At 47.4% G+C, this 26803-nt stretch overlaps 4 protein-coding genes across 6 annotated transcripts in view; 2 read left to right on the top strand and 2 right to left on the bottom strand.

The window, feature by feature from the left end:
- Positions 1–13603, top strand: part of LOC144486192 (uncharacterized) — a 41432-nt gene extending 27829 nt beyond the window's left edge. The window contains exon 5 of the mRNA XM_078204284.1: positions 12820–13603. Within this exon, the coding sequence (XP_078060410.1) occupies positions 12820–13477 (658 nt within the window). The 3' untranslated portion in view covers positions 13478–13603. The remainder of the gene's footprint in view (positions 1–12819) is intronic.
- On the bottom strand, positions 3620–12600 carry LOC144486189 (uncharacterized). Of its 3 annotated transcripts, XM_078204276.1 has the most exons (3): positions 9151–9868; positions 7347–8254; positions 3620–5424 (listed from the first exon to the last, which is right to left on the bottom strand). In XM_078204276.1, exon 3 carries the CDS (start codon positions 4628–4630, stop codon positions 3956–3958), a length of 675 nt encoding a protein of 224 aa, XP_078060402.1. In that variant the 5' UTR covers positions 4631–5424; positions 7347–8254; positions 9151–9868; the 3' UTR covers positions 3620–3955. The 3 variants fall into 3 exon arrangements, with proteins under 3 accessions (XP_078060402.1, XP_078060405.1, XP_078060404.1); XM_078204279.1 differs by lacking the exon at positions 7347–8254 and having other exon boundaries at positions 3620–4953; positions 9151–12600; XM_078204278.1 differs by lacking the exon at positions 9151–9868 and having other exon boundaries at positions 3626–4953; positions 7347–7477.
- A 1354-nt stretch (positions 13604–14957) lies between the features above and the next one.
- On the bottom strand, positions 14958–21603 carry LOC144486182 (uncharacterized). The gene is made up of 2 exons (XM_078204270.1): positions 21500–21603; positions 14958–18671 (listed from the first exon to the last, which is right to left on the bottom strand). The coding sequence occupies exon 2, from the start codon at positions 18486–18488 to the stop codon at positions 16695–16697; it is 1794 nt and encodes a 597-aa protein (XP_078060396.1). The 5' UTR covers positions 18489–18671; positions 21500–21603; the 3' UTR covers positions 14958–16694.
- Positions 21341–26303, top strand: LOC144486184 (uncharacterized). The gene is made up of 2 exons (XM_078204272.1): positions 21341–21433; positions 24032–26303. The coding sequence occupies exon 2, from the start codon at positions 24420–24422 to the stop codon at positions 25302–25304; it is 885 nt and encodes a 294-aa protein (XP_078060398.1). The 5' UTR covers positions 21341–21433; positions 24032–24419; the 3' UTR covers positions 25305–26303.
- Positions 26304–26803: the final 500 nt, after the last annotated feature.

Genomic DNA, 26803 nt, shown 5'->3' with positions numbered 1-26803 from the left:
GCTGTTGGTCTTGTTAGTGACCCACAAATCCCAACAATAAATGCGACAAAAATCGGCGGCACGGTAGCACAGTGGTTAGCACTGCTGCTTCACAGCTCCAGGATCCCGGGTTCGATTCCCGGCTCGGGTCACTGTCTGTGTGGAGTTTGCACATTCTCCTCGTGTCTGCGTGGGTTTCCTCCGGGTGCTCCGGTTTCCTCCCACAGTCCAAAGATGTGCGGGTTAGGTTGATTGGCCAGGTTATAAATTGCCCATTAGAGTCCTGGGATGTGTCGGTTAGAGGGATTAGCGGGTAAATATGTGGGAGTAGGGCATGGGTGGGATTGTGGTCGGTGCAGACTCGATGGGCCGAATGGCCTCCTTCTGCACTGTAGGGTTTCTATATGTAAAATAGATTTAAAACAGCGACAGAAAAACTTGTTCTGAAACAGTAATCTTTGACGTTGTACTCACATTGTCCATTTAACAAGCAAATCTCCCTGGAATCTACCTCCCGAGGCAATTTCACATTGGAAACTTCTGGGCCCAACTGAGTTCCAAAAGTCCTTGGGGTTAAACCCAGCAGCTTCCCCTTCATCTCAACTCCAGTTCATACTGATGCAAAAATCAAATTGAATTTAACAAGTTGCTGAAGAGAAAAAAGAAATTCTGAGGTGTGAGGAAAGAGTGAGGGTGTAGGACTCACTGACTGTCCCTGCAGAGAGCCAGGATGGGATGATGGCTTAAATGGTCTCCTTATGTCCTTTAATCATTCCATGATTGCATGGAAAAGGACATGCTGGATATAAAGATTTTCTCTCCTGGTCACCGGGACCATGAAGCCCCGGCCACACTGTTGTGTCACAGAGATAACCGCACATGCCTTTCAATCCAAGTCCCTGGCACTGCTGCCTCACAGCGCCAGGGACCCGGGTTCGATTCCCGGCTTGGGTCACTGTCTGTGTGGAGTTTGCACATTCTCCCTGTGTCTGTGTGGGTTTCCTCTGGGTGCTCCGGTTTCCTCCAAAGATGTACGGGTTAGGTGGATTGGCCATGCCAAATTGCCCCTTCGTGTCAGGGGTAAATGCATGGGGTTATGAGGATAGGGTCTGGGTGGGATTGTGGTCGGTGTAGACTTGATGGGCTGAATGGCCTCTTTCTGCACTTGTAGGGATTCTCTGTGCGGATTGGCTATGCTAGATTGCCCCTCAGTGTCAGGGGGGCTAGCTAGGGTAAATGCATGTGGTTATGGGGATAGGCCCTGGGTGGGATTGTGGTCGGTGCAGACTCGATGGGCTGAATGGCCTCTTTCTGCTCTGCAGGATTCTATGATTCTAATCCCTGCTGGAACAAGATGGCGGCTGATATTCTGGCGGGTTCCTGGGTAAAAGCCACAGCACGGAGGTCACGGGCCCACGGGGTCATTATGGTGCCTTGCGGCCTCCAGCGGGTGTTTGTGAAGCTTCTGCTCTCTCCCCTCCCCGACTCCCGGCTCCATTCCTCCCTCCCCACACCGACTCCATTCCTCCCTCCCCACCCCGACTCCCGACTCCATTCCTCTCTCCCCTCCCCGACTCCCGGCTCCATTCCTCCCTCCCCACACCGACTCCATTCCTCCCTCCCCACCCCGACTCCATTCCTCCCTCCCCACCCCGACTCCCGACTCCATTCCTCTCTCCCCTCCCCGACTCCCGGCTCCATTCCTCCCTCCCCACCCCGACTCCATTCCTCCCTCCCCACCCCGACTCCCGACTCCATTCCTCTCTCCCCTCCCCGACTCCCGGCTCCATTCCTCCCTCCCCACCCCGACTCCATTCCCCCCTCCCCACCCCGACTCCATTCCCCCCTCCCCACCCCGACTCCATTCCCCCCTCCCCACCCCGACTCCATTCCTCCCTCCCCACCCCGACTCCCGACTCCATTCCTCCCCCCCCCCACCCCGACTCCTGGCTCCATTCCTCCCCCCTCCCCCCTCCCCTCTCCTCTCCCCACCCCGACTCCATTCCTCTCTCCGCCCGACCGACTCTCACCCGCTGAAAGAAGCGTCTCCCGCACTCGCAGGGCTCCGAGCAAAGTGACACTGCGCATGCTCCAGATACAGCACCACGACTGCGCACTGGCCTCCTGTGGACTGAATTGGGCACTTTCACACCCGCAGCGAATGCTGGGTACCTACAGCGCCATTGCACAGTGAAACCGGGCCTATGAAATAATTTTGCTCCCCAATTGAGGTACATTAATTCTTTTGAATAGATGATCTATGTTTCATTTCTCAAAGTGATTTAAACCCCTACTCTCCTCTGCAAATAAGCAAAGGTTTCTAAACTTTTCCAACTGCACATTAACATCCCTCCACTCACCACTCCGCCCCTGACCATACCCTGACTGGCTTCGATTCCAGAATCAACAGTTTCTTTCTCGTGCCAGAGTACATGAGTTTTCCAGTTGATAGTTCTTGAACACACTTGCTCCTATAGTTAAGAAAGCCAACCAATGCCTCTACTTTCTCAAAAGACTGAGGAAATTTGGCATGTCAGCTATGACTCTCATCAACTTTTACAGATGCACCATAGAAAGCATTCTTTCTCGTTGTATCATAGCTTGGGATGGCTCCTGCTCTGCCCAAGACTGCAAGGAACTACAAGAGGTTGTGAATGTAGCCCAATCCATCACTCAAACCAGCCTCCCATCCATTGACTCCATCTACACACTTCCCGCTGCCTTGGCAAAGCAGCCAGCATAATGAAGGACCCCAAGCACCCTGGACATTCTCTCTTCCACCTTCTTCCATCAGGAAAAAGATACAAAAGTCTGAGGTCACGTACCAACCGACTCAAGAACAGCTTCTTCCCTGCTGCTGTCAGACTTTTGAATGGACTTACTTGCATTAAGTTGATCTTTCGCTGCACCCTAGCTATGACTGTAACACGACATTTTGCACTCTCTCATTTCCTTCTCTATGAACGGTATGTTTTGTCTGCACAGCGCGCAAGAAACAATACTTTTCACGGTATGTTGATACATGTGACAATAATAAATCAAATCAAATTCAATTGTCCAGATATTAAGGGTTCATTTGGTTACTTAAGCACACAGAGTCTCATTTAGTGCTTAATTCAATAATTCTGCACATCCTAGATGACTCTGGAGAAACAATATTGAAAAAAGCTGTCAAGAAGGGAGCTGATGATCTGTTCAGGGTCAATGACTGGATCACTGCCTCGTCTGGTGTCGAAATGACCATTCATATCCCTCCTTTTCAAAACCCTGTTCACAGCCCATTTCAGTTCATGGTTGGTCGGCCAATCCAGATTGTGCTTTCCACCAGGGTCCCACCCCCCATTGCTACACAATAGACTCATGACCAGTTTCTACAAAAACTCCAACAAACCATAGCACCCTCCCTGCTACAGGCAGTAAAGAAGATCGGTACTGCCCATGAACCACCAAGAACATTACATTACTTCATCACCTATTGAACATTTAAAGTTGAAAGCATTGATGAAAGAAGTGGGACTGAGAAGTTAATTGTAAAGGTCCATATGATGTTCTGGGTTGAAATGAAGAAGGAACATAATATCTATGTTACCACGGGGATCAGTGTGAAATGTACAAAATGAAAAAGTCAGATAACTCGAAGGAAGATAAACGCTATGTTTGATTTTATTCAACAGGGACAAGATGTTGATGGTCATTATACTCCTGGACTGTGTCCAGGCTGAAGTTCTGTTCCTGCTGTATGATCTTCCCCTGGATTGTCCTTGAGGTCCAGACAGGTGATGTTAAACACTTAGGTGGGAAAAACAAAATCTACAACAATGTGTTTAAACCAAAGTTAATTAATGTGAGATATATCCAGAATATTAAACTTCAGTTCAATTATTATCAGCAGAAAAAACACAACAGTCAGAATGGACATGGTTTAGTCCCGAATGTGATTAACAGCAGCAATAACGACAGAATCCAATTCCTTGAGTCACTTGTGAACACGCTGGTGTCTAACCAGGTTGTTTGACTGAGCAAATCCCTTCCCACACACACAGCAGGTAAACAACCTCTCCCCAGTGTGAACTCGCTGGTGTCTCAGAAAGTTGGATGAATTGGTGAATCTCTTCCCACATTCGGAGCAGGTGAATGGCCTCTCCCCAGTGTGTGTACGTTGGTGTGACAGCACTTCACGCCTGCTTTTAAAGCTCTTCTCACAATCAGAACATTTAAAAGGTCTATTGTTAGTGTGAACAAGTTGGTGTGCAGTGAGGAGTGTTGACCGAGTGAATCTCTTACGACAGATGGAGCAGGTGAATGGTCTCGCCCCAGTGTGAGCTGGCTGGTGTGTCAGAAGATCAGATGAATTTGTAAAACATTTCCCACAAACAGAGCAGGTGAATGGTCTCTCCCCTGTGTGAACTCGCTTGTGTATCAGCAGGTGGGATGACCGAGTGTATCCCTTTCCACACTCAGAGCAGATAAATGGTCTCTCCCCTGTGTGAATTCGCTGGTGTGCCAGAAAGTCAGATGAATTTGTGAATCCCTTCCCACACCGAGAACAAGTGAATGGTCTCTCCCCAGTGTGACTGCGTTGATGAATTTGCAGTGTGGATGGGTAACAGAATCCCTCCCCACAGTCCCTACATTCCCATGGTTTATCCATGGTTAAGATGTCTTTGTGTCTCTTCAAGGTGGATGATCACTTTGATTCTTGTTTACCTACAGAACACATGTACAATCTCTCCCCACTGTGAATGGTGCGATGGTTTTTCAGGCTGTGTAACTGGTTAAAACTCTTTCCACAGTCAGTTCACTGGAACACTCTCACTCGGGTGTGTGTATTTTTCCAGTCACACTGATGTTTGAAATCTTTTCCCACAGACAGAACAAACGTTTCTCCTTCCACATTCAAAGGTCAAAGATATTCAGATCCTGATGAATCGAGTGAATTTGTCAGATATTGACGTGTTTTCCGACTGCAACTTCCTGTCGAAAAAGGTGTGTAAAATAGCTGTTAGTGTAAGGACAGGAGAACATTCCGAACAAATATTTCTCTTGCTTTGCGTTTGCTATATGTAAATCCTCCCCTTCTAGCCCTCTGTAAAAGGAGTTTCCAAAATCCATCACTGTCAGTCCAGGATACAAACTCTGAATTTGGTTATCTGAAGGGGACAAATGAACTGAGTTGCAGGGAGGAGACAGGGGAATAGCTCTCCATGAATTGCTCATTCCAAGAGTCAGCACAGACACATGGGCCAAATGGCCTCTTTCTGCGCTGTAACAATTCTGGGAAATTCACAACATTCTTGGTTTCAGATTAAGCTCGGCACAACATCGTGGGCCGAAGGGCCTGTTCTGTGTTGTACTGTTCTATGTTCTCTCCTCCCAGTTCCGAGCCCAGGATGATGACACATTGATTTGATTTATTGTCACGTGAAAAGTATTGTTTCTTGCGTGCTGTGCAGACAAAACATACCGTTCATAGAGTACATAAGGGAGAAGGAAAGGGTGCAGATCATAGTGTTTCAGTCAGAGCAAGGGTGCAGTGAAAAGTCAGATTAATATGTGCACACATGACCAGCTGCTCATGGCCCCCTATGAGGATGGCAGCTGTTAACCTGGGCCCATCACCTGGGCAATGCCCAGAGCTGCCAACGCAAATGGGGAAAATGTGGATTTGGGATTTGCAGCCTGAGGGGAGTGTTGTGAATCTTCCTCATCCACACACTGACTCTCCTCCATCCCACAACTGATTGTGCAAGAAATCATTTGGTTTTTAAACTGGGATGTTAACAGGCGGGAAAGCTGAGTAAATCCCTTCAGAGACAGGAAGTGTCTGAACCCTTTCTCAGTGTGATTGTCCGACTGTGTCACTGAATGGGACGAGCCAGTTAATCCTTTTCCTCATGCAGCTGGTGAACTCTCCCTGAGTCGCTGAGCAGAAACTGATAGCCAAGTTCCGCACACATGAGGACGGCCTAAACCGGGATGTTGGATTTATGTCACATTATCAGTAACCCCCACAGCTTGCCTCCTGGACTTGCGGGCTGGCCTGTCTGGAGACAATACACATCTCTTTAACCTGTGCTTAATGCTCCCTCCACCCACATGTCTGTACCTTTAAGACCTGGCTGGCTGTAGGGATTCGCATTCTAATCAGTATTCTGTAACTTGATTTTGTGTCTCTGTGCCCTGTTTGAGAGCACATTTCCACTCCATCTGACGAAGGAGCAGCGCTCCGAAAGCTAATGGTATTTGCTACCAAATAAACCTGTTGGACTTTAACCTGGTGTTGTTAAAACTCTTACTGTGTTCACCCCAGTCCAACGCCGGCATATCCACATCATGACATAAACCCCCACAGTGACTGACACCAATCTCCTCCTGTCTGATAAACCCCACAGTCACTGACACCAATCTCCTCCTGTCCGATATAAAACCCGGTAAGAAGTCTCACAACACCAGGTTAAAGTCCAACAGGTTTATTTGGTAGCAAATACCATAAGCTTTCGGAGTGCTGCTCCTTCGTCAGATGGAGTGGATATCTGTCTCCAACAGTGCACAGAGACACAAAATCAAGTTACAGAATACTGATTAGAATGCAAATCTCTACAGCCAGCCAGGTCTTAAAGGTACAGACAATCTGGTGTTGTGAGACTTCTTACTGTGCTTACCCCAGTCCAACGCCGGCATCTCCACATCATGATATAAAACCCCACAGTCACTGACATCAATCTTCCCCCGTCTGATGTAAACCCCACAGTCAGTGCCACCAATCTCCTGCTGACTGATGTAAACTCCACAGTCACTGACACCAATCCCCTCCCCTCAGCTAATTTGATTTAGTTTACTTGTTTACTCAATATGATTGACACCAATCTCTCCTATCTGTTGATTTTGTAGCCCCTTTTTCATAAAAGATATACACCAGTTTGTTATTTCAATTGGACCTGTCTTCATTCCCGGGCCAAGGGGATTTCTGTACCAGACGGGAGGGGTAACATTTGGGAATGCTTGATTCTCCACCAATTCCCATTCCTCTTCTTTCTGGGGGATAACGGAGCTCTCACTGTGTGTAATGTGCAGGTCAGTAAGAATTGTCAGCAAGGATTAATCAGCACTTTCTAATTGAAGATGTTCATCAGTAGAACCTCTCAGACAGTGAATTGTCGAGTTTGAACCAAAGATCAATTTAGGATTGAAGTAAAAGTTCAATATTTGTGGCAAACTGATTGCTGGTGGAATTCTCTGAATTCAGGGGAATGATCACAGACACATATTCTTAAAGGGAGGCTGCAGGTCCAAGAACACAATCAGTTAACTAACTAGAATCTTAAACACCAGCCAGAACTATGGTTGGTCACATCAGAGAGACAAACCTGAATTGTCAGAATGAACATGGTTCAGTCCTGGGTATGATGAACGCCAGCAACATCAGTGGAATCCAAACCCTTCAGTCACTTGTGAACTTGCTGGTGTGTCAGCAGGTGGGCTAGCTGACTGAATCCCCTCTCCCACACCGAACAGGTGAATGGCCTCTCTCGGGTGTGAATTCGCTGGTGTGTCAAAAGGTTGGATGAAGTTGTGAATCCTTTCTCACACATGGAACAAACGTATGGTCTCTCGCCAGTGTGAACTTGCTGATGTGTAAGCCGGTTTGATGAATTAGTGAATCTCTTCTCACACACAGAGCAGGTGAATGGCCTCTCCCTAGTGTGAACTCGCTGGTGTGTCAGCAGCTGGGATAACTGAGTGAATCCCCTCCCACAAACAGAGCAGGTGAATGGCTTCTCTCCAGTATGAACTCTCCAGTGTATCAGAAGCTCAGATGACTGAGTGAATCCCTTCCCACACACACAACAGGGGAACGGTCTCTCCCCTGTGTGAAATCGCTGGTGTCTCAGCAGAGTGGTTGACTGAGTGAATCCCTTCCCACATACAGAGCAGGTGAATGGTTTCTCTCCAGTGTGACTGCGTCGATGAATTTCCAGCAGGGATGGATACTTGAATCCCTTTCCACAATCCCCACATTTACACGGTTTCCCTGTGGTGCTGGTATCCTTGTTTCTCTCCAGGTTGGTTGATCAGTTCAAGCCTCGTACACAGTACACGTGGATTCTATCTGCTTCAAATGTTGAAATATTTTAAAGGCTATGCAACTTGTTAAAACAATCTTCCCTCCACATTCAAAGGCCAATGATACTCACACTCTGATTCATTGAGCATCAGATGTTGATGTGATGTTTGGTTTGCATTTCCTATCTCCAAATCCTCTGCTTCTAATAACCTGATAAAGGAGTTTATCTTAGAAATCTTAGAATCCTAGAATCCCTACAGCACAGAAAGAGGCCATTCGGCCCATCGAGTCTGCACCGACCACAATCCCACCCAGGCCCTACCCCCATATATTTTACCCACTACGCATCCCAGGACACTAAGGGCAATTTTTAGCTTGGCCAATCAGCCTAACCCGCACATCTTTGGACTGTTTAAAAAGTCATCACTGTCAGTACAAGATAGAAATTCAGAACAGACAGTTCTCATTTGGTGGAATATTTTTCACTTTCATTCCCCAAATGACTTTGACCCTGAATTGATCCTTAATTAAATATTTTCTCCACAAATCCTCCGCTTCTAATATGCTGTCAATGGGGTTTACAAATGTAACCAAATGTCAGTCCAGGACAGAAACTCTGAACAGACAATTCTAGTTTCTCTGGAATATTTTATCCTCTCTTGTTCCCCCAAATCTGTAAATTCCCGTCCCACACACTCTCTGGATATCCAAATTAAGTTTTAGATAATTTTTTCCAGATCCTTTTAAAGTAAAGTCCATTTATTAGTCACAAGTAGGCTTACATTAACACTGCAATGAAGTTACCATGAAAATCCCCGAGTCGCCACACTCCAGCGTCTGTTCGGGTACACTGAGAGAGAATTTAGCATGGCCAATGCACCTAACCAGCACATTTTTCAGATTGTGGGAGGAAACCGGAGCACCCGGAGGAAACCCACGCAGACACGGGGAGGACATGCAAACTCCACACAGACCCAATCCGGGAAACGAACCCAGGTCCCTGGCGCTGAAAAGCAGCAGTGCTAACCACTGTACCATTTGTCAAATTTAACAAAAAAAAACCAATTTTAACAAAAATAACAAACTGAACATAATTTCATTCATACCTTGTGACAAAACAGGAATCTGAATCTTGTGCCCAGAATGGAATGTGTGCAGATTTTCTCAGAGAAACCTCAGTCACCCTCACTGAGACTAACTTTAAATTGTAAATTGTATTAATTGAATGGATTTGAAGCCCTGTCCCCAGAACATTGTGCTGTCTCTCTGGATTACTAATGCAGTGACATTGTCACTCGGTCAGTGTGTCCCCTTCTCTCTTTGTTGGAGATGGTTTGAGGGGAGAAGCCGGAAGCGGTAGACAGGGAGAGTGGAGGATGTTCATTGTAAACCCCGCCCCCCGGCACTGACCTCTCACCCGACACCTCACAATGCCCGGGGACTGATTGACGGCAACTCCGGGCCAATAGAAAGAGAGGAAGCTGGACGGCCGCGTGGGAACAGCTGGTCCTCCGACCAATCGGAGTGAATGAGGGGCGGGGCTGAGTGAAGCATGCGCAGTGTGATTAATGGCGGTGGAGACATTCTTTCTCGGATCCACAATCAGTAAAGGTGGAAATGGCGGGACGGAGGACGCGATAGACCAGGCGGGGGTTTGGAGAGGCGTCGTAAACATGTTACGTAAACTGCGAACTCTTAAAAAAGAACCTAGCGATATCAGAGAATGGTCCCGGCCCTCAGCGCAGAGCAGGGCCTCGGCATTCTCCCAGTTCCAGACCCGGGTTGATCAGCGCCATCGTCATCGGGGCAAGAGCAACACGGCGCATGCGCAGTCGCCATCTTTGTTTGGGGCAATGTTTTGGAATTACCACTGACAGCTTAACCATAGAACTATAGAAAATTACAACTCAGAAACAGGCCTTTTGGCCCTTCATGTCTGTGCCGAACCATTTTTTGCCTAGTTCCACTGACCTGCACTTGGACCATATCCCTCCACACCCCTAGAACCATAGAACCATAGAAAATTACAGCTCAGAAACAGGCCTTTTGGCCCTTTATGTCTGTGCCGAACCATTTTTTGCCTAGTTCCACTGACCTGCACTTGGACCATATCCCTCCACACCCCTAGAACCATAGAACCATAGAAAATTACAGCTCAGAAACAGGCCTTTTGGCCCTTTATGTCTGTGCCGAACCATTTTTTGCCTAGTTCCACTGACCTGCACTTGGACCATATCCCTCCACACCCCTAGAACCATAGAAAATTACAGCTCAGAAACAGGCCTTTTGGCCCTTCTTGTCTGTGCCGAACCATTTTATGCCTCGTCCCACTGACCTGCACTTATAGAACCATAGAAAATTACAGCTCATCCATGAACCCGTTCCAAGTTTTTCTTAAATGTTAAAAGTGACCCCGCATTTACCACTTTACCCGGCAGCGCATTCCACACTCCCACAACTCTCTGCGTGAAGAAGCTTGTGAACAACTTGACCATCTAACTGCTTCACCCTTTCACTTCCAATTTCTTACTGATGAGAACAACGATATCAGGGCAGTTGCAATCATTTATATTCATATTGTGTCTTTAACATAATAAAACAGCCCCAGACATTTTCTCACAAATATTGTACAGTGATATTTGATACTGAGCCATATTAGGACAGGTGACCAAAGGTTTGGTCAAAGAGGTGGGTTTTGAAGAAAGCAGAGGTGATGGACAGGCAGAGAGATTTGAAGAAGAGATTGCAGAGCTTGTGGCCTGTGCAACTGAAAGGATGATTTGTAATGGTATAATGATTAAAACTGAGAATGCTCAAGAGGAATTAGATTATCGTTGAGATCTCAGAGGAGTGTGTGGCTGGAGAAGATTACAGACACAGGAATGATTGTAACCATGGAGGAAAACAAAGATGAGAATTTTAAAATTCTGATGCTTCGTAAAAGGAAGCATTTGTAGATCAGCAAGCATAGGGGCGATGGGTGAACATGATTTGGTGTGAGTAAGCATATGGGCAGTTTAGGATGGTTTGGAGGGGGTTGCTTAATGTTGGAGGCCGGTTGGAACTGTATTGGAATTGTTCAGTTGAGAGGTAAGAAAGGAATGGATGATGGATTCTGCAGTGACATGATGGCACAGTGGTTAGCACTGCTGCCTCACAGTGCCAGGGACAATTCCCATCTTGGGTCACTGTCTGTGTGGAGTCTTCACATTCTCCCCGTGTCTGCGTGGGTTTCCTCCAGGTGCTCCGGTTTCCTCCCATATTCCAGAGATGTGTGGATTAGGTTGATTGGCTATGCTAAGTTGCCCCTTAGTGTCAGGGTTTAGCAGGGTAAATACATGGGGCGATGGGGATAGGGCTGAGGTGGGATTGTTGTCAGTGTGGGCTTTATAGCCCGAATGGCCTCCTTCTGCACTGCAGAGATTCAGAGAAAGAAATCATAGAAACCCTACAGTGCAGAAGAAGGCCATTCGGCCCATCGAGTCTGCACCGACCACAATCCCACCCAGGCCCTACCCCCACATATTTACCCACTAATCCCTCTAACCTACACATCTCAGGACTCTAAGGGGCAATTTTTTTTTTAACCTGGCCAATCAACCTAACCCGCACATCTTTGGACTGTGGGAGGAAACCGGAGCACCCGGAGGAAACCCACGCAGACACGAGGAGAATGTGCAAACTCCACACAGACAGTGACCCGAGTCGGGAATCGAACCCGGGACCCTGGAGCTGTGAAGCAGCAGTGCTAACCCCTGTGCTACCGTGCCGCCCAATTCTATGATTAACTGAGGCTAAGGCAGAGTTGGGGGATGTTACTGAGGTGGAAATAGATGATTTTGGTGATGATGTGGATATGTGGTCTAAAACTCTTCTCAAGTAAGACACCATGGTTGTGAACAACTTAGTTCAGCTTCAGATATTTAACATGGAGAGGGTGGAGTCAGTTGTGAGGGTGGTGAAGTTTGTAGTGGAGACTGAAGACAATGACTCCAATCTTCCCGATATTTAAATGCTGGAAACTTCTGCTCATGCAGTAATTGATGTCAGACAAGTCAGGATGTTGTATGAGTTGGAGGGGAACTAGGAGGTGATGATCTTCACATGCACCTACTACCCTGGTCCAGCTAAATGGTGGATGTTGAGAGATTAGGAGATTCTGGTCAGGATGTAGATGTAGAGAAACCCTCTCCATCACCCTCTGCTTCTTCCACCTCTCTCTCACCCCTTCGATAGATATTGGTTCATGTGTCAGTCCAGACCAGGCGGCAGGTTTCCTTCTCTGAAGCACATGAGTGAATCAGTTGGGTTTTTATGACGATCCAGCAGCTTTCATGGTCACTTTTTCTTAATGCCGGCCCCACAAATTACCCCATTCATTCAGCTCAATTTCACAACCTGTTTTTGTGTGTTCTCTCTCACTCCCTTTTTTTCTGTTTTAAATCAATTTCACAGTGTCTTAGAAGATTAGGATTTGCAGTTGGGAAACTGAAACCAAATTCCACATCAGGATCTCACAGAGTCGCCTAATTTTTTGTGACCGGAATATCATCGGATTTTGAACATGGAAGGAAAAAGCACCGTTCACAGTGGGGAGAAACCGTACTCGTGTTCCGTTTGTGGACAAGACTTCAACCAGTCATCTGGCCTGTTCAAACATAAATGCAGTCACGATGGGGAGAAGCCGTGGAAATGTGGGGTCTGTGGGAAGGGATTCAATTACCCATCCCAGCTGGAAACCCATCGGCGTGGTCACACGGGGAGAGGCCGTTCACCTGCTCGGACTGCGGGAAGGGATTCACTAAGTTATCCACCCTGCAAAATCACCAGCGCACACACACTGGGCAGAGGCCATTCACCTGCTCTTTGTGTGGGAAGGGATTCACTCAGTCATCCACCCTGATTAAACACAAACTAATTCACACTGGGGAGAGACCATTCACCTGCTCTGTGTGTGGGATGGGATTCACTCAGTCATCCACGCTGCTGACACACCAGCGAGTTCACACCGGGGAGAAGCGATTCACCTGCTCTGAGTGTGGAAAGGGATTCACTCACAAATCCACCCTGCTGACACACCAGCAAGTTCACACGAGGCAGAGACCGTTCACCTGCTCCCAGTGTGGGAAGGGATTTGTTAATTCATCCATCCTAATTACACACCAAAGAGGCCACACTGATGAGAGACCGTTTAAGTGTCTGAAGTGTGGGAAATGTTTTAAAACCTCGCAGGAACTGGTGTCCCATCAACAAGTTCACACTGGCGAGAAACCATTCAGATGCTCTCACTGTGGGACTGGGTTCAGGCGATCATCTCATCTCACTGTACATCAGCGGGTTCACACCGGGGAGAGACCATTCACCTGCGCCAAGTGTGGGAAGAGATTCACTCAGTCATCCGCATTGCTGAGACACCAGCAAGTTCATAAATAACTGGAGATTGGATGTTGTTGTCAATCACACTGTGGTCTGCACCTGCTGATGTTAATAAACTTCAGGCCAGTTATAGAGGCGAATATTCTGCACAAAATTCAAATACACCGTCTTTGTGTTAATGTATTCGCTGTTGTCTTTTTAAAAAATCTGTGAATGGTTCTCCTTTTGAAGGGCCTCTCTCCCGTCTCCTCCGTCCTCATCTTCAACAACAAGTGTGAGGAGCTCGTGGAGCTTCTTTGTCTCTAAGATTGAGACAATCTGATCAGCTGCCTCCCTCCCTTCCACTGGACCACCAGACAAAACTCTCTCTGAAATTTCCCTTTTTCCAAGTACTGAACTCACATCTTTCTCCAATTCTTCTGCTATCTCCCATCAAACCCTCTCACTGCTCATCTTGTCCATGAGACCTCCCTTCATCTCCCTTTACCCTCTAAACCACTGATAACCCAACTTCCCCACATTATCTAATATTGTCAATGGTTCTCTCTTTTGACACTGTCCCTCTCATCTGTAACTCACCTTCACTGGTGAATCTCCTCTGCACCCCCTCCAATGCAATCACATCCTTCTTATAATGTGGCGACCAGAACTGCACACAGTATTCCAGCAGTGACCTCACCACAGTTCTATGCAACTCCAACATGACTTCCTTGCTTTTGTAATCTATACCTCAATTGATAAAGGCAAGTGTCCTACATGCCTTTTTCACCAGCCTACTAACATACACTTCTGTCCTCAGAGATCTATGGACAATCACACCCTGGTCCCTTTGTTCCACAGAGCTTACTAGTGTCATGCCGTTCATTGAATTTTTCCTTGTCAAATTACTCCTTCCAAAAAGTGGAGCACTCTGAGCAAACCTATGCAGACACAGGGAGAACGTGCAAACTCCACACAGAGAGCTGTGGCACGGTGGTTAGCACTGCTACCTCAGAGTGCCAGGGATCCGGTTCAATTCCGGTCTTGGGTGACTGTGTGGAGTTTGCACGTTCTCTCCGTATCTGCATGGGTTTCCTCCGGGTGCTCAGGTTTCCTCCCACAGTCTGAAAGACATGCTGGTTCGGTGCATTGGCTATGCTAAATTCTCCTTCAGTACACCCAAACAGGCGCCGAGTGTGGCGACTAGGGGATTTTCATAGTAACTTCATTGCAGTGTTAATGTAAGCTTACTCGTACTACCTGAGCCCAGGATTGAACTCAGGTCCCTGGCGCTGCTGATCACTGTGCCACCCTGCTGCCTGTGTTTTGAAAAATCATGTTAAACTCTGGAACTCAGATGGAACTATAGATTGGTGTTGAGTGGGAAGGTGTGGATCACTGCATTACTCCAGAGTGCCTTGGAATCAGATTTACAGAATGGATTCCTGTAATAGCAACAATCCCATTGCTATATGTTGGTCAGACTGAGGGTAGTATTTAAACTGGACACCATAGGTGTGTTAAAGGATAATGTACTCATGGAATTTATGAACTATCTGAAAGAATATTGAGAGCAAAGAAATCAATCTGGAAAATTGTAGTCACTTCACGTTGTTCCAGGAGAAGTGGGATTAGGTTGTGTAGATGTCAGGTTTTACACAGCACACAGTCAGCCTGTGGTTTCACCCTGGATGAAGAATCTCTGAATTGTACCATTCAAATCACTCAATGGGTTTATCAGGGGCCAGAATGTCTGCTCAGAAAGAGGAAGGTTGGTGTGAAACCAATGAGAAGTAACACACACACTCACAGACACCCTTACACACACACTCACAGACACCCTTACACAGACACCCTCACACACACACAGACTCTCAGATGCCTCAAAATATCTCCTGTTACTTTATTCTTAGTTTTTTTGAAATAAATCCTGAATGAATTATAAAATCACACACAAATACTTGTTGAGCTTCCCCTGAAAGACATCGATACTGTTCATTTCACTCCCTGTGGTCATGATTTCCATATTCTCACCACTCTTTGGGTGGAGAAATTTATCTTGGATTTCCTATTGGGTTTCTTGGCGACTGTCTTGTATTGATGGTCTCCAGTTTTGCCTTTCTCCAAAAGAAGAAACATTATTTCAAAACCTTTTATAATTTTGAAGCCCTCTATTAGGTTCCCCCTCAGCCTTAATTTTTCAAGAAAGCGTGAGCGTGTCAATCCTTTCCTGATGGATAACCAAACACACAGTTTAAAAATCATTTATGGGATGTGGACATCGCGAGCTTGGCCAGCATTTATTGCTAACCCCTGATTGACCTCGAGAAGGTGATGGTGAGCTGTTTTCTACATTTCTGGTATCATCATTAAAAATCATCTCTGTACCCTTCTCCAGTGCCGAGATATCTTTTTTATAATACGGTGACCAGAATGGCATGCAATGGTCGGTAAGATTCTTGATCAGGGAGTCACAGGTTATCCAAAAGTGGTTTGAGCTTATCCATGGTTTTAAATCAGAATATTAAGAAGCAACAATTTAAAAATGATGCATTATAAACGGGGGGAAAAAAACAGAAGACCCATGGCAGGTGACTAGCTGGGGTCTCAGCACTGATCCTGCATTACCCCAATAATCACTGCCTGCCAGTTGGAAAAAGACCTGTTTAATCTTACTCTATTTCCTGTCTGCCAACAAGTTTTCAATCTCAATACATTCGCCCCAATCCCATGTGCTTCAATTTTTATGAAGAAGTTGCTGTGTTGGTGGACGAGGGGAATCGGGTTCACATTCTCTATCTCAGGGCATAATCAGCAACAACTTGTATTTACACAGAGTGTTGTGGGACTGGAGGAGGTTACTGAGATACTGAGGAACTTTTTTAAATTAATTTTTACTGGATGTAGGCGTCACTTGCTGGGCCAGCATTTCTTGCCCATCTCTAACTGCCCTCCATTTCAGAAGGCATTTGAGAGTCAACCACATTGCTGTGGGTCTGGAGTCACATGTAGGCCAGACCAGGTAAGGACAGCAGGTTTCCTTCCCGAAAGGACATGACTGAACCAGAGTGGTTTTGACAACGATCAACAATGGTTAAGGTTTGTCATTAGACTTTTAATTCGAGATTTTAATTGAATTCAAATTTCACCATTGCCTGTGGTGGGATTCGAACCTGGGTCCCCAGAGCCTTACCCTGAGTCCAGTGATAATTCCACTGTGCCGCTGCCTCCCCTATTCATCCAATTGTTATTGTTTATCTCAGGGCGCAGAAACAACAGAATCCAACTTTGCCGGTCACACATGAAGTCGTCTATGTTTCAGCAGGCTGTAATACTGATTAAATCCCTTCCCACACATGGAGCAGTTGAACGGTTTTGCTCCAGTGTGAACTCGCTGGTGTCTCTGCAGCCGGGATGGATCAGTGAATCCCTTCCCACACAGGGAGCAGGTGAACGGTTCTGTCGCAGTGTGAGCTCGCTGGTGTTTCAGCATATAGGATGAATCAGTGAATCCCTTCCCACACACAGAGCAGGTGAACGGCTTCTCCCCGGTGTGAATGCGTTGGTGTTTCAGCAGGCCAGATGACTGAGCGAATCCCTTTCCACACACAGAGCACAGGAACGGCCTCTCCCCGGTGTGAACACGCTGGTGTCTCTGCAGGTTGGATACCTGAGTGTATCCCTTCCCACACACAGAGCAGGTGAACGGCTTCTCCCCAGTGTGAACTCGCTGGTGTCTCTGCAGGTGGGATGGATCAGTGAATCCCTTCCCACACTGAGAGCAGGTGAATGGTTCTGTCGCAGTGTGAACTCGCTGGTGTCTCTGCAGGTTCGATACCTGAGTGTATCCCTTCCCACACACAGAGCAGGTGAACGGCTTCTCCCCGGTGTGAACTCGCTGGTGTGTCTGCAGGCTGGATGAACCAATGAATCCCTTCCCACACACAGAGCAGGTGAACGGCCTGTCCCCTGTGTGAATGTATTGGTGTCTCAGCAGGTCAGATGACTGAGTGAATCTCTTGCCACAAATGGAGCAAGAGAATGGCTTCTCCCCGGTGTGAACAGGCCGATGTTTCAGCAGGTGTTGTAAAGAAGCAAATGCTTTCCCGCACACAGGGCAAACGTAAGGCCTCTCCCCTGTGTGAACACGCTCGTGTATCACAAGCTGGGATGAATGAGGAAACATCTTCCCACACACGGAGCAGAGGAATGGCCTCTCCCCAGTGTGAACTCGCCGGTGCCTCAGAAGATAGTAAGACCGAGTGAATTCCTTCCCACACACCGAGCAGGTGAACAGCTTCTCCCCAGTGTGAACTCGCTGGTGTGTCAGCTGGTCAGTTGATTGAACTTCTTCCTTTCTACACATTGAGGAGGTGAATGGTTTCCCTCCAGTGTGAATACTCTTGTGTGTCAAAAGGTGTGAAAATCGAGTGAATCTCTTCCCACACAGGGAGCAGAGGAAAGGCCTCTCCCCAGTGTGAACTCGCTTGTGTGTCAGAAGATGAGATGAATGAGCGAATCTCTTCCCACAAACAGAACAGGGGTACGGCCTCTCCCCGGTGTGAGTGTCCTGGTGTCTCAGCAGACTAATCCTTCTTTTGAAGGTCTTCTCACATTTAAAGCATTTAAAATGTCTCTTCTGAGAATGAACCAGTTGGTGAACGGTGCAGTGGGAGGACTGAGTGAATCTCTTCCCACACTGGGAGCAGCTGAATGGCCTGTCCTTGGTATGAACTGGTTGATGCTCAGTGAGATGCACTGAGTTGCTGAACGACTCCCCGCAGTGGGAGCAGCTGAACGGTCTCTCGTGTGTGTGAAGGAGCTGGTGCTCTGCAAGGCAGGAGGACTGGCTGAACCTCTTCCCGCAGTGGGAGCAGCTGAACGGTCTCTCGTCAGTGTGAAGGAGCTGGTGTTGGGCCTGTTCCTCAGAGGTTTCAATGCTTTCCCCAGAGTCAGAGCTTTGAAGAGGCTTCTGAATAATGTGATCGAGTTGGTGAGCCAGCAGGTTGGACGAACACATGAATTTCTTCCCACACACGGAGCAGGTGAATGAACTCTCACTATTGCGAGCTCGCTGTCGTGTCAGCATGTTTTCCAGCTGTATCAATCCCTTCCCACAGGAGGAGCAAGGAAACAGATTCTCACCAGTTTCCAACTGAGATGGTCAATTAAATCCCTTCAGATGCACAAATTTTCAGATCCCGATGAACCGATTGACTCTGTCTGACGTGAGATTCGATCATCCAGACTGCAGATCCTTCTCTTCAATTTCCTGTAAAATAAGTTTGCAAAGAATTACATGGATGGCACAGTGGTTAGTACTCCTGCCTCTCAGCACCAGGGACATGGGTTCGATTGTAGCCTTGGTTACCTGTCTGTATGGAGTTTGCGCATTCTCCTTGTGTCTGTGTGGGTTTCCTCCGGGTGCTCCAGTTCCCTCCCACTCTCCAAAGATGTTCAGGTTAGGTGGTTGCCCCTTTCTGTCCCAAGATGTGTAGGTTCGGGAGATTAGCGGGGTAAATATGTGGGATTACGGGAATAGCCTGGGTGGGGTGGTCTGAAAGGCCTCCTTCTGCACTGTAGGGATTCTATGAATACATGAGATACACAATACACAAACAGGCCAGTCTATTTTTTAAATTCATTTTTAACGGGGTGTGGGCGTCACCGACTGGGACAGCATTTATTGCCCATCCCCAACTGCCCTCCATTTCACAGGGCTTTTGAGAGTCAACCACATTGCTGTGGTTACATGTAGGCCAGACCAGTTAAGGCCAGCAGATTTCCATCCTTAAAGGACATCAGTGAACCAGATGGGTTTTTACGACAATCAACAATGGTTTCATGGTCATCATCAGACTTTTAATTGAATTTAAATTTCACCATCTGCTGTGGTGGGATTCGAACCTAGGTCCCCAGAACATTATCCTGGGTCTCTGGATTGCTAGTCCAGTGATAGTTCCACTGTGCCACTGCCTCCGCCGCCACCCTCCCACCCCTGCCCTGATCTGTACTGGAATTTCTAATCCACACAAATCTCCTCTCATTCTGCTCACCTTAACTCAGCTTTTCAGCTCAACTTTTTAATCCTTTTTCTCTCATGTTCTCATCTGGTTTCCTTTTTAAAGCATCTAAAGTATTTGTCTCAACCACTTCCAGTCGCAGTGAGTTCCATATTCTAACAACTGTCCGAATAAATAAATATCTCCTCCTGTTTGATGTATTCGTCTCTGTTGTCTGTTCATGGTTCCCAGTATTAGAAACACCAACAAGTCCATTCACATCTACCTACTTATCCCATTCAGAAAGCCTATATCAGAAGAGACAACATTTTTCTCTTAGTTTGAGCTTGTTGTGTGTAAATCCTCCCCTTCTAACCCCCTGTTTAAGAAAAAGTATCCAAAATCCATCACGATAGAAAATCGCAAGATTGTCTCAGGTACAAGTAATTCAGAAAGCTATTATTTATTATGAGGGGAATTGAGTAAAAGCAGGGAAGTTATGTTCCAGTTGCACAGGGCATTGGTTAGACATATCTGGAGCAGTGTGTACATTATTGGTTTCCTTATTTAAGAAAGAATATGAGTGCATATTATTCCTTAACTGCTTTATGAGAAGCAGTTCATGGAAGGTTTAGTAGACTAATACCTGGAATAGGTGGATTGTCTGATGAGGAGCAGTGAGACAGTCTCTGCTCGAGTTTAGCTTCTGCTCGACTTCAAAAGAGTAAGAGGCAACTTAATTTAAACCTTCAAGATTCTGAAAACTCTTGACAGGGTGGATATGGAGAGAAGGGTAAAAGCAAATTACTGCGGATGCTGGAATCTGAAACCAAAAGAGAAAATGCTGGAAAATCTCAGCAGGTCTGGTAGCATCTGTGGGGGAGAGAAAAGAGCTGAAGCTTCGAGTCCAGATGACCTTTTGTCAAAGCATAAAAAAGGCATAGAAAGTGGGAGATGTTTACACTGTGAGGGAATGAAAGATGGGTCCAAGCCACAGGAACCAGGGGAAAGGATGCTAATGGCAGTCCATAGAGAGAATAGAAAGCGTGAATGGCCAAACAGCAGAGAAGCTGAAGAAGTTGTGATGGATGAAGATGGGGGGGGGGGGGGGGGTGGATTGGAGGGAGGCAAAATTGAGAAAAAGGGGGAAAGGGGAAGCAAAGGGGGAGAAAAGGTGCTGCCTGACCTGCTGAGACTTTCCAGCATTTTCTCTTTTGGATCTGGAGAGGATGTTTACTCTCAGGGGAGAATCGAGGGAGTCGCTATTTTAAAAAACAGCATTGCCCATTGAAAACAGAGATGAGAAGTTTTTCTCTCAGAGGGTCATGAATCTTTGAATTCACGTTCTTCAAAAGTGGAAGTAGAGTCTGATTTCAATTAGATAAATCTCTTGGGGCGACAGGGATCAGGGTATTGAATTTGATAATCAGCCATGACAATAATGAATGGCGGCGCATGCTCGAAGGGCCGAACGGCCGACTCCCAGCTTCTATTTTCTGTGTATGTTTCTATGTAAGAAGTCTCACCAGGTTTACTTGGTAGCAAATACAAAATAAACCTGTTGGACTTTAACCTGGTGCTGTGAGACTTCTTACTGTGTTCACCCCAGTCCAACGCCGGCATCTCCACATCATGTTTCTGTGTAAACATGAGGAGCCTGGGGCTGAAGTGTAACCAAAAGCTGTGTAACCGCTTTAGGTAACTATACAGGGATTGCAACCTCTCACACTGAATATGTACATGGCCCATGGACTCATCGAGGCTGCAAACAGCAGCTGCAGCCTGGGTGGGTGAAGCTGTTGAGAAACCTATTGCTCAATATGCTAATGGACCGGGAGCTAGGACCTGGAGGGGAAGCAGAAACGTGAAGCCCCGCCCACTCGCTGTTGCGTCACCAAGACACCGCGCATGCGCTCTCCTCCCTGCTGAATCAAGATGGCGGCCGTTAACCTGAGCCTCGGCTCGGGAAAAAGACCGGAAGCTGCAAACACAGACCGACGGGCTCATTTTCGAGATTTGAGGCCTTGACCAGGTATTTAGAAACCCTCTACGTCAATCCACCGGTTCCATTACTCCCTCTATGTTTCCGCATCCTTACCGGCTGCTGATGAGACAGAGGAACTTCGCTCCGATTGCTATCACCCACACTGCGTGCTGCAAACGCCGTTGCTTACTGCGTATGCTCCAGACTGTAACATTACTGCGCATGCGAACTACTTCCCGTGCGTTGTATGGGGACGCCACAGCCCCGCCCCTCATTCACTCCGATTGGCTGGAGGACCAGCCTCTCTTGCTTGATCCTCAGCCCTGCCCCCTCTTCCTATTGGTCCGAAGCAGCCGTCAATCTGTCCCCGGGGCATTGTGATGTGGAGCATGCGCAGTGTCATTGCTGTCCTTGGCGCTTGTTTGTCCCGGAGAAGCGGAGTCAGCGTTAGGCGGTGGCTGGGAGGATTTGGAAACACTTTGTGGATCCGCAAACCCTTCAGAATCATTGTCAGCTCCCTGGTTTGCAGCTGCGGGGCTTCTCCCTCCCTCCCGGGAACAGGCCCAGGTTAACGGCCCCATCCTGGCTCAGCCACCGTCTTTTACCAGGACCTCCTCACTGTCTGGAACAAGGTCGCCTCGCGACGCAGCTCTCCCCCGTCAGGAGTAGCAGCTCTCGTGCGAGAGCCGCTGCTCAGGAATCCGCTCCTCCAGCCGTATGACTTCAGGTGGCTGGCGGAGAGGAGGGCTGTGGACGCCGGGGTGACCTGAATTGGGGACGTGCTCGATGGCGGAGGGGCGGGCTGGATGAGTCCCTGTGTGCTGGCTGAGCCCCCGCCCACCCCCACGTGGGCTCGGGTTCCGCCCCCTCATTGTCCACATGCGGCAGATTGACCAATGGCAACGCCTGGAGGACCGGATGAACGCTGGTCCTCCAGCCAATCAGAGTCCGTGCCCTGTGTCAATGGCCGCGCGGAGTTTCCTGTGGATATGAATGTGGGGGTTCGATCAGTGAGTTTGCTGATGGTCCAAAAATTGGTGATGTGGTAAATAGCGAGGAGGAAAACCTTAGATTACAGGATGATGTGGACGAGCTGGTTAGGTGGGCAGAACAGTGGCAAATGTGATTTAACCCTGAAATGTCTGAGGTGATGCATTTTGGAAGGACTAACAAGGCAAAGGAACTCGGCCTTTTGGCTGAGATCGGGTGTAGTGTGGTTGGCAGCCCATGGTCGGCCGCACTTGGTCGGGGTCATTGGGTTGCGCTGGGGCTTCATGTGTTTCATATGAAGCAATTTTTAAAAGCGTCATCTCGGCCTTTTGGCTGAGGTGCAGATGGGTTCAAGTCTTGGAGGAGGAGCCTCCCCCTTCTCCAATTAGCTTGGCTCATGTGGATCGGGCCCGGGACAGGGTGGTTTGGTCGCTCGCCCTGTCTTGTCAGCCTGGATCTGGGGTGTCTCAACTTGTTGGGACTCTGAATTGGATTTGATTTGATTGAATTGGAAAAGTATTAAAAAAAAGGAACAGATAATGAACAATAGGACGCCAGGAAGTACAGAAGACCAGAGGGACCTTGGGATGCATGTCCATTGGACCCCGAAGACAGCAGGACAGATTGATGAACTGGTTAAGAAGGGATATGGGATACTTGTCTTTTTTAGCCAAGGCATCAAATATTTCAGCAGGCAGGTTATGATTGAGTGTATAAAATGCTGGAGTACTGTTTGCAGTTCGGGTCGCCACACTTTAGGAAGGATGTGATTGCACTGGAGAAGGTGCAGAGGAGATTCACCAGGATGTTGCCTGGGCTGGAACGTGTCAGTCATGAAGAGAGGCTGGTTAGGCTCGAACTGGTCTCCCTAAAGCAGAGAAGGCTGAGGGGGGGGCCTGATTGAGATGTACAAAAATATGATCCCTCAGTCCACTGACCTTTAGTAGCTGGGTCAATATTCAGGGACATAGATTTAAGTGAGGGGCAGGAAATTTAGAGGGGATTTGAGGGAAAAGATTTTCACCCAGAGGGTGGTGGGAATCTGGAACTCACTGCCTGAAAGGGTGAGAGAGGTGGGAACGCTCAACATTGAGAAGCATTTAGATAAGTACTTGAAGTGCCATAACATATAAGGCTGCTACTGACCAAGTGGTGAAAGGTGGGATTAGAACAGATTGGTGCTTGAGAGCTAGCACAAATACAATGGGTCAAAGGGCCTCTTGCTGTGCTTTAAAACTCTGAGGACAGAATTATGACAGTGTGGTTATGTGATAAATATTGGATGGTTCTATAATAAAGTACATTTATTATTATTTCTTGTCTTGTAATGTAGTACTGTAGCTACGTTATATATTTCTAGTCAGAGTCATTACAGCAGAGGAGGAGTCCATTGGACAATTCGAGGCCCTGCTGACTCTCTGTCGAGCAATTCTGTCAGTCTGGAGAGGGTCCCATTCTGTAACCCTGCAGCACCCATCCAATCTCATTGAGAAATTACTGATCATCTCTGCTTGACTACCCTCACAGGCAGCAAGTTCAGGAGCATGACTAATCACTACCCCCATATCTTAACCAACTTACAGATTTAGGGGAATGAGTGGGGAAAGAATGTTCTATCGAAACTAGAATTATCTGTTCTGAATTTTGATCCCGTAGTGACTCTGATGTCTGCTGCAAACTCCTTTTATAGGATATCAGAAGGTTAGGATCCATTGACAGAATCCCAAACCATACGCCACGTCAAGATTTGACAGTCGCTCAATTCATCTGGACCTGAATACCATCGGCCTTTGCATCTAGAAGGAGAAATGTTTCTCTGTTCTGTCTGCTTCAGAAGGCGTTAAACGTCAGTGTGACTGGAAATGCACCAACGCACACACACCCGAGTGAGAGTGTTCCAGTGCACTGACTGTGGAAAGAGCTTTAACCAGTTATATAGCCTGAAAATACATCACAGCATTCACAGTGGGCAGAGACTGTACCTGTGTTCTGTGTGAGGTTTAATTGATTGTTTAACCTGGAGAGTCACAAGGACACCCGCACCATGGAGAAACCGTGGAAATGTGGGGACTGTGGGAAGGGATTCAGATTCCCATCTCGGCTGGAAATTCATCGACGTATTCACACTGAGGAGTGGCCATTCACCTGCTCTGTGTGTGGCATGGGATTCACTTATTTCTCCAAGTTGTTGAACCACAAAGTCACTCACACCAATGAGAGACCCTTTAAATGCTCCGACTGTGGGAGCAGCTTCAAAAGGTCGCAGGAACTGCTGAGACACGAGCGAATTCACACTGAGGAGAAACCGTTCAGCTGCTCTCAATGCTCAAAGAGATTTAGATCAACATCCAACCTGCAGGAACACCAGCGAGTTCACACCAGTGAGAGACCCTTTAAATGCTCCGACTGTGGGAGTGAATTCAAAAGGTCTCAGGATCTGAGGGACCACCAGCACATTCACACCGAGGAGAGGCCGTTCAGCTGCTCTCACTGCACAAAGAGGTTTAGAACATCATCCCACCTGCAGAGACACCAGCGAATTCACACTGGGGAGAAACCATTCACCTGCTCTGTGTGTGGGAAGGGATTCACTGATTCATTCAACCTGCGGGAACACCAGCAAACTCACATTGGGGAGAGGCCATTTATCTGCTGTGTGTGTGGGAAGGGATTCACCCGGGCATCCAGCCTGCTGACACACCAGCGGGTTCACACTGGGGAGGGGCTGTGGGAAGGGATTCACTCACTGTGGGAAGGGATTCACTCAGTTATCCAGACTGCAGGTACACGTTCGAGTTCACACTGGGGGGAGACCATTCACCTGCTCTGTATGTGGAAAGGGATTCACTCAGTCAACATCCCTGCAGAGACACCAGCGAGTTCACAAGTGATGACAGGAGTTGGATTCTGCTGTTATTGCTGCTGTTAATCACATCCGGGACTGAACCATGTTCATTCTGACACTTGGTGAAGTGGGAGGGTCGGAGGGTTTCTTTCTGCTGGACTGGCCGGTCTCACGACTTTGCTTCCAATGGGCTGATGCTCTTTGAGCCTGGGAGAGCACATTTCCACTGAAATGATCCACAAAAGCTGATGGAGGACATTTATTTTATCCTGGATAGTAAATAGTGTTTTTTCTACCGCTACAGATAGATCTAAAATAAATGCAGAAAGAACTGGAAAAACGCAGCAGGTCTGGCAGCATCTGTGGAGAGAGAAACAGAGATAATGTTTCACGTCCAATGTAACTCTACTTCAGAACTAAAGAGAGGGAGAAATGTGATGGGTTTGATGCTGCTGAGAAAGGGGGGAGGGGCAGGGAGAACAAAAGGGAAAGTCAGGGATTGGTTAGAGGGTGGGTGAGATTAAATGACAAAAATATCCCGGAACCCAAGGCAAAGGGAGAGGTAATGGTTGTGGTAAAGAAACAAAGCATTGGTCCACAGTAAGTGTCAACGGCAGAATAAAGGACAGCTCTGTCTGGAAGCAAAAAACATGAAAACAAGATACAGACTGGCACTCGGCAAAACAAAACAAATCGAAATGGAGGAGAGAGTTCAGGGTGTGAAGTTGTTGACCTAAATGTTGAATCCAGAAGGCTGTAAAGTGCCTCATCGGAAGATGAGGGGCTGTTCGTCCACCTTGTGTTGGGCTTCTCCGGAACATTGCAGCAGGCCGAGGACAGAAATGTGAGTGTGAGAGCAAGGTGGTGAATTCTAATGGCAAGCAAGCGGAAGGTCAGGGTGATGCTTGTGGACTGAGCGGAGGTGTTCCACAAAGAGGGCAGGGAACAGGCTGCAGATGAATTCAAGAGAAACCATTTGTGTCCAGAACATTGTGAACATCCTTTTACTCTGGTTGTCTTTGATCCTCAAGTCACTTTCTGTTTGTTTTAACCATGTTCTGTTTCATTAATAAACTTTTATCAGTAAAAATATTTGATTTTCCTGGACTTTTCCTGATGAGATTGATGCACTTTAGGGAAAGTGGGTGAGAGGGGTTGGCAGGCTCTTTAACAGAAAGTCATCCCTCTAAGGAATTGGCAAAGGAGCCAGAGGGGGAGATGAGATTTTATTTTTTGACACAGTGAGTTGTTCTGATCTGCCTGAAAGCAGATTCAATAGTTTACCTCCAAAGGGTAAAGACTTGAGTGGGAAGAATTTGGGGAAAAAACAGTGCAGTTGGATGAATCAGAGAGTTCTTTCAAAGAGATAACAGGAGGACGATGGGCTGAATGGAGTCCTCCTGTAGCCTGTCAATCTCATCCTCCGGCTTTTGTGCGTGTTAAAAGGGGCAGATTTCATTGCAGCCTCTTCCCTGTATATGTATTTAAAGAGACGAGTTTCTCTTTAGCTCTGAGTGACCGATATAACAATTGGTTGGAGGCCCATTTCTCACTCAGTCCTCCAGCACCTTCCTGTCTCTCGA

Source organism: Mustelus asterias, unplaced genomic scaffold, assembly GCF_964213995.1.
Source record: "Mustelus asterias unplaced genomic scaffold, sMusAst1.hap1.1 HAP1_SCAFFOLD_296, whole genome shotgun sequence".
NCBI lineage: Eukaryota > Metazoa > Chordata > Chondrichthyes > Carcharhiniformes > Triakidae > Mustelus > Mustelus asterias.
This window is presented reverse-complemented; position numbering and strand designations above follow the sequence as displayed.

Bases quoted from the DNA above. Each gene is read 5' to 3' on its own strand.
- LOC144486189 (XM_078204279.1), bottom strand. From the start codon at position 4,630: ATGGATAAACCATGGGAATGTAGGGACTGTGGGGAGGGATTCTGTTAC.
- LOC144486184 (XM_078204272.1), top strand. From the start codon at position 24,420: ATGGAGAAACCGTGGAAATGTGGGGACTGTGGGAAGGGATTCAGATTC.
- LOC144486182 (XM_078204270.1), bottom strand. From the start codon at position 18,488: ATGCTGACACGACAGCGAGCTCGCAATAGTGAGAGTTCATTCACCTGC.